The 11,542-nt window shown below is 39.5% G+C and overlaps 1 protein-coding gene across 7 annotated transcripts; it reads right to left on the bottom strand.

The window, feature by feature from the left end:
• Positions 1 to 5,292: 5,292 nt before the first annotated feature.
• Positions 5,293 to 10,678, bottom strand: LOC147517484 (CHY-type/CTCHY-type/RING-type Zinc finger protein). Of its 7 annotated transcripts, XM_086589648.1 has the most exons (14): positions 10,530 to 10,618; positions 10,271 to 10,334; positions 9,425 to 9,482; positions 9,257 to 9,344; positions 9,099 to 9,155; positions 8,978 to 9,010; positions 8,815 to 8,892; positions 8,669 to 8,712; positions 8,513 to 8,553; positions 7,166 to 7,248; positions 6,997 to 7,088; positions 6,844 to 6,913; positions 6,093 to 6,134; positions 5,293 to 5,767 (listed from the first exon to the last, which is right to left on the bottom strand). In XM_086589648.1, the coding sequence occupies exons 3-14, from the start codon at positions 9,472 to 9,474 to the stop codon at positions 5,642 to 5,644; spliced, it is 804 nt and encodes a 267-aa protein (XP_086445774.1). In that variant the 5' UTR covers positions 9,475 to 9,482; positions 10,271 to 10,334; positions 10,530 to 10,618; the 3' UTR covers positions 5,293 to 5,641. The 7 variants fall into 7 exon arrangements, with proteins under 7 accessions (XP_086445774.1, XP_086445771.1, XP_086445772.1 ...); XM_086589645.1 differs by having other exon boundaries at positions 10,271 to 10,678; XM_086589646.1 differs by lacking the exons at positions 10,271 to 10,334; positions 10,530 to 10,618 and adding an exon at positions 9,890 to 10,111.
• Between the last annotated feature and the right edge of the window lie 864 nt (positions 10,679 to 11,542).

The following is an 11,542-nucleotide window of genomic DNA, read 5'->3' as shown; positions in this document are numbered from 1 at the left end:
CTTTGTGCGTATTTAGGTGTAAAAAATGCTTGAGTGATACGCCACTTTTGTAGGAATACTTTGACTTGTGCACCGACAAATTGGGTTCCGTTGTCCATGATGAGGGTGTGAGGTAGACCAAATCTTGTGATGATATTGGTCCATATGAAGTTGATGACATGGACTTCCTTAACTTGAACAAGTGGGATCGCCTCAACCCATTTGGTAAAGTAATATGTGGCTGCAAGGACATATTTGAGTCCTATTTTCTTTTGTGGGATAAATGGTCCCATGATGCTAGCCCCCACATATGAAAAGGCCACAAGCTGGCTATGTTGATCAACTCTCGTGCTGGACTTAGGTGGTTGTGACCAAATGTTTGACATTGGTGGCATTTGAAAACATACTTCTTTGCCTCGATGTGCATAATAATACCCTTGGGCGATTACTTTATGAGCAAGAGATCTTGCTCCTGCATGGTTGCCACATTCGCCTTTGTGAATTTTGTCAAAGATGAGCTGGCCTTCGTGTGGAGTTATGCACCTCAGGTGGGGTCCTCCTATGGATTTACGAAACAATCGTCCTTTGATGACAGTGTATCTAGGAGCGCGAAATTGTATGACACGAGCATTCCTTGCCTCTACTAGGAGCTCACCATGTAAGATAAATTTCAGAAATGGGCCTATCCAAGATTAGGTAATATCTTCCTCGGATGAAGGCTGGAAGTCCGTGAGGCTATTGCTACTTTCATATTGGTAGGCGGGCCTCTCTAGGATGTCAATATAAACTGTTTTGGGACATACATCTTGGGTCTTTGAGGCTAAGAAAGACAGGCTGTCTGCATGTCTGCTATCTTCTCAGGAAATGTGTTCCAAGGAGAATGTTGAGAACGAGCTGATTATATCGTTGACGACCTGGACGTACTTGGATAAGTTTGCTCCATTTGTCACATACTCTTTGGTGATCTGTTTGACGATTAACTATGAGTCATTGTAAGCTTTGAGCTTTCGTACTTGTAATTGCTGTAACGCTTCATATTCCGCTTCGTTGTTAGATGTTGCGAAATAGATTTTGATAGACTTTTGTAGCTGGGTTCCTTCTGGTGAAGTTAACACAGCCCCCAGTCCACTACCGCTGTTGTTGCAAGCTCCACCTACGTATAGGTGCCATGTGTCTGTGGTGGTTAATTGATAGAGTGAGGTAATGGGTTCGGGTTCCTAGTTGATATCTTCGACTGGAAAGTCAGCAAGGAAGTCGGCAATGACCTGACCTTTGCACAACGTTCTGGGGAAGAATTTGATGTGATGTTCTCCGAGTTCTTCAGCCCATTTGGCCATGCGGGCTGTTTTGTTGGTGGAACTCAAGACTTACTTGATGGGTACCTCTGTTAAGACCTTGGTGTCGTGAGCCTGGAAGTATGGCCGAAACTTGCGAGCAGAATATAACAAAGCTAACATTGTTTTCTAAATTGGAGAGTAATGCTTTTATGAATCTGCCAATGTCTTGTTGGTGAAATAGACTGGTTTTTCGATTCGAGCTGATGGCAAAATCGGTAGTCGCAAGGTAAAGCCCCAGTGTTTCTCCTTCATTTGGTTTAGACAGGACGGATGGAGTTGACAAGTAAGCCTTCAGGTCGTTGAAAGCTTTGTGGCATTCGTCAGTCCATGTGAATGTTGCTCCTTTCTTCAGTATTTGAAGGAACGGTCTGCATTTATCAGATGCACGCGAGATAAATCTGTTGAGGGCTGAACCCATGCCAAATAGCTTGTGTATTTGTTGTTTGGAAGTTGGTTCTGGCATTTCAAAAAGAGTTCGTATTTGTTCTAGATTTGCTTCAATGCGACGTTGTGAGACGAGGTATCCTAAGAATTTCCCTGAGGCTACCCCAAATACGCACTTTGCTGGGTTGAGCTTCATCTTGTTTGGCGCAATCTTCCAAAGGCTTCTTGTAGGTGAGAAATGTGGTCGGCAGCCTTGGCGCTTTTCACTACCATGTCGTCTATGTAGACTTCCATAGTGTCGCTCAGCATGTCTTTGAATATTTTTGTGACAAGTCTTTGGTAGGTCGCGCCGGCGTTCTTCAAGTCGAATGGTAGGATGTTGTAGCAGAACGTTCCTTGTTCGGTTATGAAGGACGTCCTTTAATTTCCTGGTCTTCTTCTACAAATGGTATCTGATTGTATCCGCTATATGCGTCCATAAATGATAAAAGTTCATGTCCGCAAGTTTGATCTACCAGTATGTCAATCTTGGGTAGGGGAAGCTGTCTTTTGGGCAATGTTTGTTGACGTTGGTGAAATCGATGCAGAGTCGTATCTGGCCATTTTTCTTAGGAATGGCTACAATGTTAGCTAACCAGGTCGGGTATTCGACCTCTCTGATGAATCCAACCTTTTTGAGCTTTTCTATCTCTTTATTGATGGCTTTTTAAAATTTGAGTGCTAGTTTCTGAGGTTGTTGTTTGATAGGTTTTATAGTTGGGTATACATTTAATTTGTGGCAAGCGACCTGATGGTCGATTCTTGGCATATCGATATACGACCAAGCAAACACATCTTTATTGAGAGATAAAAAATTAACAATTTGTTCCTTGAGGTTGGGGTCTAAATCAACCCCTACATAAACAAATTTTAGGTTATCATCTGTACCCAAATTGACTTTCTCTCCTGGTTCGATTTGTGCTTGTTTTTCCTTGAGCTTGTCTGTTGCTGGTGCTGGAAGGCTGAAAGCTTGAGGATCTTGTAGCTTCGGGATGTTGTTTGTCTTGACGACTTGAGTTTTGGCCTTGGTTGTTGTGCTTACTTGATTGCATCGGTGAGCTTCTAGTTGATTGCTTCTGAGTTCCATGATGCCTCGGGGTCCGGGGAACCGCAGGACTTGGTGTAAGGTTGATGGAACTGCTTGGATCTTGTGAACCACCTGCATCCTAAGATGGCAGTGTATGATGACTTGACATCTATCACACTAAAGCGTGTTGAGGTCTTAACCATGTCCTCTTTTTCGCCAAATGGAGACTGGTAGGATGACGTCTCCAATGGTATATGTGCGGTCTCCATTGAACCCGTAGAGTGGTGCATTTGACTCTATCATTACTGAGTCTGGTAGGTGCATGTCCTTGTATGTTTGGTAGAAAAGTATGTCGTAAGAGCTGCCTGGATCGATTAGGATCCGCTTGACTGTCCATCCGTTGATCTTGACGTGCACTATTAGAGCATCATTATGGGGTAGGCACACCTTGTCGAGGTCTTCCTCGGTGAATGATATCTCAGTTGTAGATCGAGAACTGGCAGGAGTGATCATCTCAACTTTGTGGGAGAGGTGATAGATCTCTTGTAGTGCTCCAACGCGCCTGCGCTTTTCATTACCGGAGGTGTCATTGCTGGAGGTGTCTGTAATCATGTGGATTACCTTTTCCTCTTCCTGATCGGAGGAGTGGTGTCGTCTGTCGTGCCTCGACCGACCTGGAGATTTAGATCGTCGGGCTGTTCTGCTTCTGCTCCTTCTGTGTGCAAGTCGTTCATGACTACGACTCCTGCTTCTGTTGCAGTTGGCATTCAGTTTATGCCTGAAGTCGTTTTTTGGGAGAAATTCTTTGAGTTTTCCCTCTTAGACTAAGTCTTGGAGGTAGTGCTTGAGGCTCCAACATTCGTCTGTGTCATGATGGTGGAGTTTGTGGAAGTGGCAGTACGGGCGGCCTGGGATTTCTATAACCTTGGTGATGTGTGGCTTGAAGTAAGGGGCTGTCTTTATCTTTTTCAGGATGTGACCTGGCGTCCTGGAGAAATTGGAGAATTCTCTCTTGGTGTAAGATGGCTTCTGGGAGTTGGTGCCCTTGTTGCTGCCTGAGTAATGCTGCTTTCTTTGGGTCCCTGTTTGTCTCATACTGCGAGGACTTCTTTACCTTTGCGCTGGGACATCCATTCTTCGTACTTCATGTACTTGTCGACTCTGTGGTACTGGTTGTCTAGACGTTCTGGCTTATTGTGCATGAGAGACCCTGCTAGCTTATAATCGTTTAGGAGGGCATTGGTGAATGTCGAGATTGCAAAGCTGTCCTTGAGGCCTGGCTCCATTTATAGCAATTCCTTTTTGAAACGTCCTAAGAAAGCGCAAATAGTCTCGTTGTGTGCTTGCTTCAGCTGGAACAACGAGTCTAGCTTATCTTGCTTCTTCCTGTTGTGGACGAACTCTGCTGTGAATGTCTCGGCCAGCTTGTCGAAGTTGTGGATTGAATCAGGCGCTAGTGTGTAGAACCAGTCTAATGTTCCGTCCTCCAGGCTGGCTGGAAAGAGTTTGCATTTCAGGTAGTCAAAGTCTGGAGCGTTGTAGAGCGTCAGGATTTGGTTGAAACGAGCTATGTGATGGCCTGGACACGAGCTGCCATCGTACATCGGGAACTTTGGCTGGATGAAATCAGTGGGAGGCTGTTTGTCCCTGACTTCAGTGGTGAATGGTGACGCCTTTGTATGACCGAGTATCTTCGGGCGATCATCCGGGCTCGCGTGCTAGCTTTTTCGCTCGACTTCTCCAACCGCTGGGCGAAGTCCTCAAGACGTTGATTGGTGGTTGTAGTGAGGGCTGTGACTGCGTTGTTTTCAATTGTATCTGGAGCCAGGTTGTTGGTGTTGGAGGTGGTTTGTTTGCGCAGAGTTTGGTTCTCTTGCTGAAGGGCTGTAAAAGAATCTTGGAGGGTCTTCATTTGATCGGCTAAAGCTTTGAGCTGTCCTTCCATGGTGGTTTTTACCAAGCTTCGTGAACTTGAGAAAAAAAAAAAATAGTGTGAGTGCTTTTTCTCAAAGAAACGAACCGGTAGACAGCGCCAATGTAGATGCGTAAGTTTCTATCTATAACCTGATGTTGAGGTTGATGGGGAATGACTGTACTCTTTCTTGGGATAAGAGTTGCCTACGTATCATGTTTCTTGGGTGAACTTGTATCAAGCCTTACGTAGTTCATCTCTCTATACTTATAGATGTCTGATCTAACTTTCCTTATTTACTTCAGGGCGTTGTCAAATGTAGATCCATATTTTGTGCTCTCTTAATGATTTCAGCTACAAAGTAAATGTCTCCTTCATTGGTGCGTTTACTGAGCTTCAGAATCGCATTAGATCCTTTGTTTCCATTTACAGCTGTGTTTGATATTTGGGACGACCTGATCTTGAGTCGTGGTTACGTCCTGGTGGCGTGGTTTGACCTAGTGATATACGAGCTGTGAATACGACCTGGTGTGTAAACACGTGTGCTATAGTGATTGGTTTGAGAACGGAGGGTACTTACATCTCGTATAATTATAAACAGAAGACGAAAGATATAAGGAAGTTTTTAACATCATCTGATTGAGCTGATACAACATAATATGTACATTAAACCAAATGATCATCAGTCGATTGAGTTTTACTCATTGGATGACAATGTGATAGTTGATGTGAATCATTACATTGTTGCCTGAGTACTAGACCAGTATTCCAGAAATAATCAAAAGTAATATCACTGAGACCAGCCGAATACACAATCAAGACCCCTCTCTCACAAAATAATGGTAAAACATAAAACAAAAGAGAACATGTTGGAAGTGTCATTCAGCTAGCAATGAAGCATTAACCCAAGTGCCAACCTGCTAACCTGCCAACCACTTAGCGAGACAAGCCTGTAGAGTCCAATCATGAAGGAAGAACTGGAGGGGCTATTAATCGGGTGTTATACGATTTACAGTGATCACATTTATGCCCAATTATGTGAAAGAACACCTCGGTAGTATCGTTGCAGTCATTACAGAGGATCCAAACCTGGGGAGAACTCTCAAATATAAGAACTTCTGAAGAATGAAGATGCTTAGAAGGAGAGAAGATAAGAAAAGAAAAACATTTTAATTAAAGAAGTAAATGGCCGGCAGATTTGACACAACAGTTCATTTAGAAAGTAATTGCTGAGAACATTTAATGTATGTGTGTGTGTGTTGGGAGTTTTTCGGTGTGTTTGTTGTGGGGATGCATTTCGAAGTTTTTCAAAGCAATAAAAGTATTGTACAAACTAATGACAAGAGAGCTTCTCTGGAGAATATACGTTAAGGACAATGTGCATAGTGATGACAATTTAAGGAGGAAGTACTACCTTCTTGTTCTGGTAATCCTCAGGCATGATGGTGGCTTGAACCTAAGGAACAAAAGATTGACAAGTAAACATTGAGAGAAAGATTCACGGTATCCAGTTACATGTTTGATTTAATAGAAAACCAGGTCCTGGAGAGAAAGGTCACAGTAAACATGTAATCTTTGAGTCAAGGCTAATAAAACCACAAATAGTATGGATGCTGCCTACACCAATCCATAATGCACACAAGTAATCAACTACTGCAGTTGACAAAATGCAACCACATTCAATCAGATTACACCCATTGTTTGCCAGTTAATACACAAGACCTGCTACTGTCTTCCAAAATGTTAGGGATGGTTACACGCAACTGCCACTGAGCCCTAGTGCTACTGGCTTGAGAATAATCTTTAATTCCGAGGTAAACAATATGTAGAGGACCTATGTAGGTAAACAATATGTAGGGTAATTCAGCCTCTCGCACTACCTTCTGACATAAGGAACTTTCCAGATTCATGAAAAATGAGACATCCCAGTCTCCAGCAACTAAGTAAAATAAATCTAAATTTACAAATCCCATTCAATTTTCTTTATATTGCTTAACACGAAATGACAAAACCTTCTCAATCAACTTTGGACAAGTTCTTTTACTAAGTGACTGACATGCATAGATTTAATAAACATAGACAAGTACATACCGGCACCATCTACCCATCCGTATTTGTCATTTAATTAGAAAGTAAAGTAGTACGAAAAAAACAAAAAACCTTACCTCTTCATCAATTCTTTTCCAGGCTTTAGACATGTCAAACACTGATTTGGAGCATATCGGGCAACAATATCTGGGAAACAAAGCACAAAGCCAAACATAAATTCGAGGAGTAAAGATAAGAGACCAAATTTTGATTCCAGGTAATAAGCTTACTGGTCATGATTTTTCATCTCATCTAGACAATCCAAGTGCATTGTGTGCCCACACTTTAAAACAGTTGTTTCTTTTAATGAGTCAAACAGATACTGTAAAATGATAGAGAATAGTTAATACTCAAAAAGTAGATTATAAAGACTAAAGACAACTAGCTAAAAACACAAACCTCGTAACAAATGGGACAATGATGCCGCATTGAATTTTCCACGCACAAGTGATTGTCCCGCAAACCAACCGAATAGCAAGATCCTGTGTGCTTTCAGAAAATATTAACATCGAAAGAAAGAGGAGATCCTACCTGAAGGGTAACTTAAGGGCTTATAGATCACAAAATGTGCAGAGAGATGACACGTTTAAATGTGCATGGTCGCATCAATACACAGAGCACGTGTGATGAGAAAAGTGATGAAATGCACAACTCGATGAACCTTTACATGAGAAAGTTTATGGATCCATCAAATTAATGGTTTAGCTTTTGCTGAAATGGCAGTCGGGATTTGGGGACAGCAATATTTTCAAGAAAAACGTTTCTACTAATTTTATTTTATTTTTCTTATGATTACAAGAATGTGCTATTCAGAATCATCATGTTTCAATTAAAGTAGTTATAGTTTTTAGTTTGCTGAATTGGATTGTTGTCTGTTTCCTTTACAGATGACAATGGTTTCTATAAATAAAGTGTGACTAACTTATATATGGCTTAAAAAAATGAAAAATAAGTAACTAAATAGACCTTGATGTTTAGAGAAGGAAACTAAGAGAAAGGCGTAATAATTAGCAGAATGACAGAATCAGTTATTTAGCAGTTAGCATAACTTGTTAACTAGTACAAACTAAGAGAAGGTTTTACTAGCAATGATGCTTTTTTAGCCAATCCAACATACCCCAAAGTCCTGAGATCAATACCCACTCTCATTAGGAGTACTCTTTAGAATAGTAATTATCCAAGTGAAAGATAAAGGACCTATGTTTATAAATTAACGTAGGAAATTGATTTGAAGACAAGAAAGTTTCAAGAATTAATAGCACGAATCCTAATAGAAATTTCTTACTATATGGTGCTCACTTTGGTAGAGATAAGAAAATATTTTATTAAGCATGGACAATGGGGTACTAAATCTAAACCATAGCACTTGTGTTCCAAACTCGCACAAGGCAGTAAAATACACATAGAAATATGTTTCAACACCAAAAGACAAAAGGATTCTTGAATAAGTGATAACATTCTATAGAGGTATCACCACCAAACACTAAGACCTGGTTTGACCACTTGAGATTTGAATCTGATTTCTCACTGACCATACTAGGAATTCAAATTCCAAAGAGACGAATGCCAATATCTGATACAAAATCGAAATACATCTCTAGAAAATGTCCAAGTGGATACTGATGGCTTGCCTAGCTTAGAAAAATATGATGTACAGAACTTAAAAAACAGAAAAACAACGAATTCATATGATTATACTTCTAGCTAAGATAGCAACAAACGTAGAATGATGTCTAGAATGCTTACCACACCTTTGGCAGTGAAAAAAGTTCTCGCGCCCCCCTACTCTGTTTAAGGGATTTAAATTCAAATTAGAGACCAGCTTAAATCAAGTACATAGTAATAACAACAGGCCTAAACAAAGAAATGAATAAAAATTTGAACAAAGGCTGAATTTGCTACCTACAGATCCCACAATCATCACAATGAAACTGTCCTTTCTCAGTCTGCAACAAGAACATTTAGCTCTGATCAAAATCAAATCCAGCATACCAATTCGAACAAAAAAAAACCGAATACATTAAAAAGGAAGAAGATAAAAGTATTACACTGTCATCGTAGAATTTGCAAGTTTCACAAAAATATTCTCCCATACTAATGCCACAGTTTGTACAGACTTGAGCAACCTACGCAATTGAAAACAAATCAAGATGACCGAATAACAATTTAACAGAAAAGCATAACAATCATATAAAATTCCCCAACTAGTACCGGCTGCTCCGTGTCGCAAACTGAACAAATCACCTGTACATACATCATACAAAATCCAAATTTCAGCAACCCCATCTCAAATTAATGAACCAAAAAACATAGGAAAGTAAATTAAACTCACTTGCTTAACATCATGCCGCACAAGTTCATGTCTATCCATAACGTTCTTGAAAGTGTTCTATTATAATCATTACAAACAAACAAAATAAACATAGCCCATGTCAGGAAAAAAAAAAGGATCATGAAAAGCTAGAACAAGAAAGTTTATAATATATATACCGTAGCCTCATTGTGGCAGTGACGACAAGGGTAGACTTCATTACAACAAGGAGCACGAATCTTGCATCTTCTACGATAATGAACACATCTAAAAAAACACAAAACATGAATCAAAACCCAAGCTCAAAAAACAACCATCAATGGGCGAAAAAAAAAAAAAAGAGTTACCCATATCCCATCTTTCCAAAATCCAGGCGCTCATTAGCAGAAACTTCCATAATGAAACCTGGTTCAGAAAGATGTTTGTTACGTTGCAAAGAGAGAATGTGTGGAGGGGGCGAGAGGTGTATAAATGATGGACAGAAATAGTAAAGAAATGAATGATGAGATATTTAAAGCTGCACGTTCAGAGGCAAGTTTGGATTGCCACTCATTAAAGGAAAGATATAGATTGGTCCTACTATTTACCGCCGTTTTCACTGCGAATGAGAACTCAAAGTAGACAGAAATGGAACACTGTTTGAGATAATTAGAACAACCAATGGAAGTTAACTAGTGTGATGTAATTGGTTGATGTTTACGGGACCTGTGTGTGACATGGTTTGTTACTTCAGAGTGTGGGCATTGAAGCCAAAAAAAATAATGACAGGTGACGACCAAATGCAACTATGCAAGGTGGAATGTCCAATATACTTGCACCAAAAAATTCAGCTCATTGTGCACAGAGATATGGTCATCGTGAAAATTCTTGGTCGATCAAATCCAGTGAGCTGATCTTTTATGAAAATTGTGACCTTGTCTAGTGGTCTTTGGTCGATTGGTGGACATTTTCCATGATTTCCAGCCTCTTGTCTTATCGGTTATGTTGTGGAATTCATAATTTATAACATGTTTGTTGAAAACTTGGTTTGAGAGACATTGATGTGGACTAGCAAAGTTGTTTATATTATCATTAGAGCTCAATGATACAATTTGTGACTGATTAATCAAAGAGGTCATACCTAGTCACAATCTATCAGCAAATGTAGTTGATTAATCTTAATATATTGAAGTCGTAATAAAGTAGTTACTTACCAGTTACCACTTAGGTTTGGGATTATGAATCAATACAATATAACTTCTAAACTTGTGTATAGATCTGCATATACAAGATCAAGACCAAATTTAAGTACAAGATCTGATCCAAAAGACTTGTACCAAAGAAATTTTGATTTTAATATACAGAAACATGCATAGAATTCAATCAAAAGGGTATAGCTCCAGATCTTGTGATGTCAGGCATAATAACACTACTCCAATTATTTAGTATACTATTCGGAATTCAACGATTAACTGATTAGAAAAATGTCGAAAAATTGCGTGAGAGACTAGAGAAGAATTAAATGGTGGAGGGAGAAGAGAACTTCATCAGCTATTGCGTGAGTTATAACTGATTACAGTTGGAGGAATAGATTATATATTAGAATAAATTATCTTCACCACATTTTTCGACCACGAGGTAGAATGGCAGATGCACTAGTATAGCTCGGCCAGCCGCCCAGCCCATTATATTTTCTTGATCCAACATTCCAACGTATTATTTTATCTCATACAACAAGCCCAAAATACCTCTAACAAATTAAAAGCCTAAGTGCGTAACATATTGGCCCTTTGGGCCCAAAATATTGTTCCCAGTTTGTACGGTGCTCCCAGTTTCTCTCCCACAATTGTGAAGGAAGAAGGGGTTTAACCCAAGGCCCAAAATATCGCCGATATATCCGATATATATCGTTTTTTTTAGTACACCAACATTGATATATCCGATATATATCCACCGAATATTGAATATTTTTTCTCCGATATATATCGAAATTTTCGATATAAAATTTTATATCGCCGATATAATCGATATATGTGATATTTACAATATATATCGTTTGACTTTTTGACCATTTTTTAATATAAATATCCGATATTTTACGATATTTTTTACCGGTATTTCCGATATTTTAGATAGTTTGAACTGGTCACAAAAAAAATGAATATTTCGGATATTTCTGATATATATCGGTTTTTGGGTACATCGAATTCGATATTTTGGGCCTTGGTTTAACCAACCCGACTACTCGAATCCGGTAAGTTTTATTCTCCTTCTACCTTGTTTAATCTAAAAGATATCCATGTCCACTGTCCAGTCACGCCCCACTGCACAACAATACACTAGTTACTTGTGGCAAGGTTTTTGATCCTTAATGACCAAATAACACCATTTAATTATTTTTCCTAAAACCAAAATGTACGGCTTTTCATTTTTTATATTTTCTCTGATCAAATAAAGTTGTAATGTTATGTTGGCTCCAGTTATCT

Source organism: Coptis chinensis, chromosome 2 (assembly GCF_015680905.1).
Source record: "Coptis chinensis isolate HL-2020 chromosome 2, ASM1568090v1, whole genome shotgun sequence".
Lineage (NCBI taxonomy): Eukaryota > Viridiplantae > Streptophyta > Magnoliopsida > Ranunculales > Ranunculaceae > Coptis > Coptis chinensis.
The sequence above is the reverse complement of the archived record's forward strand: the minus strand, read 5'-3'. Positions and strand labels throughout refer to the sequence as shown.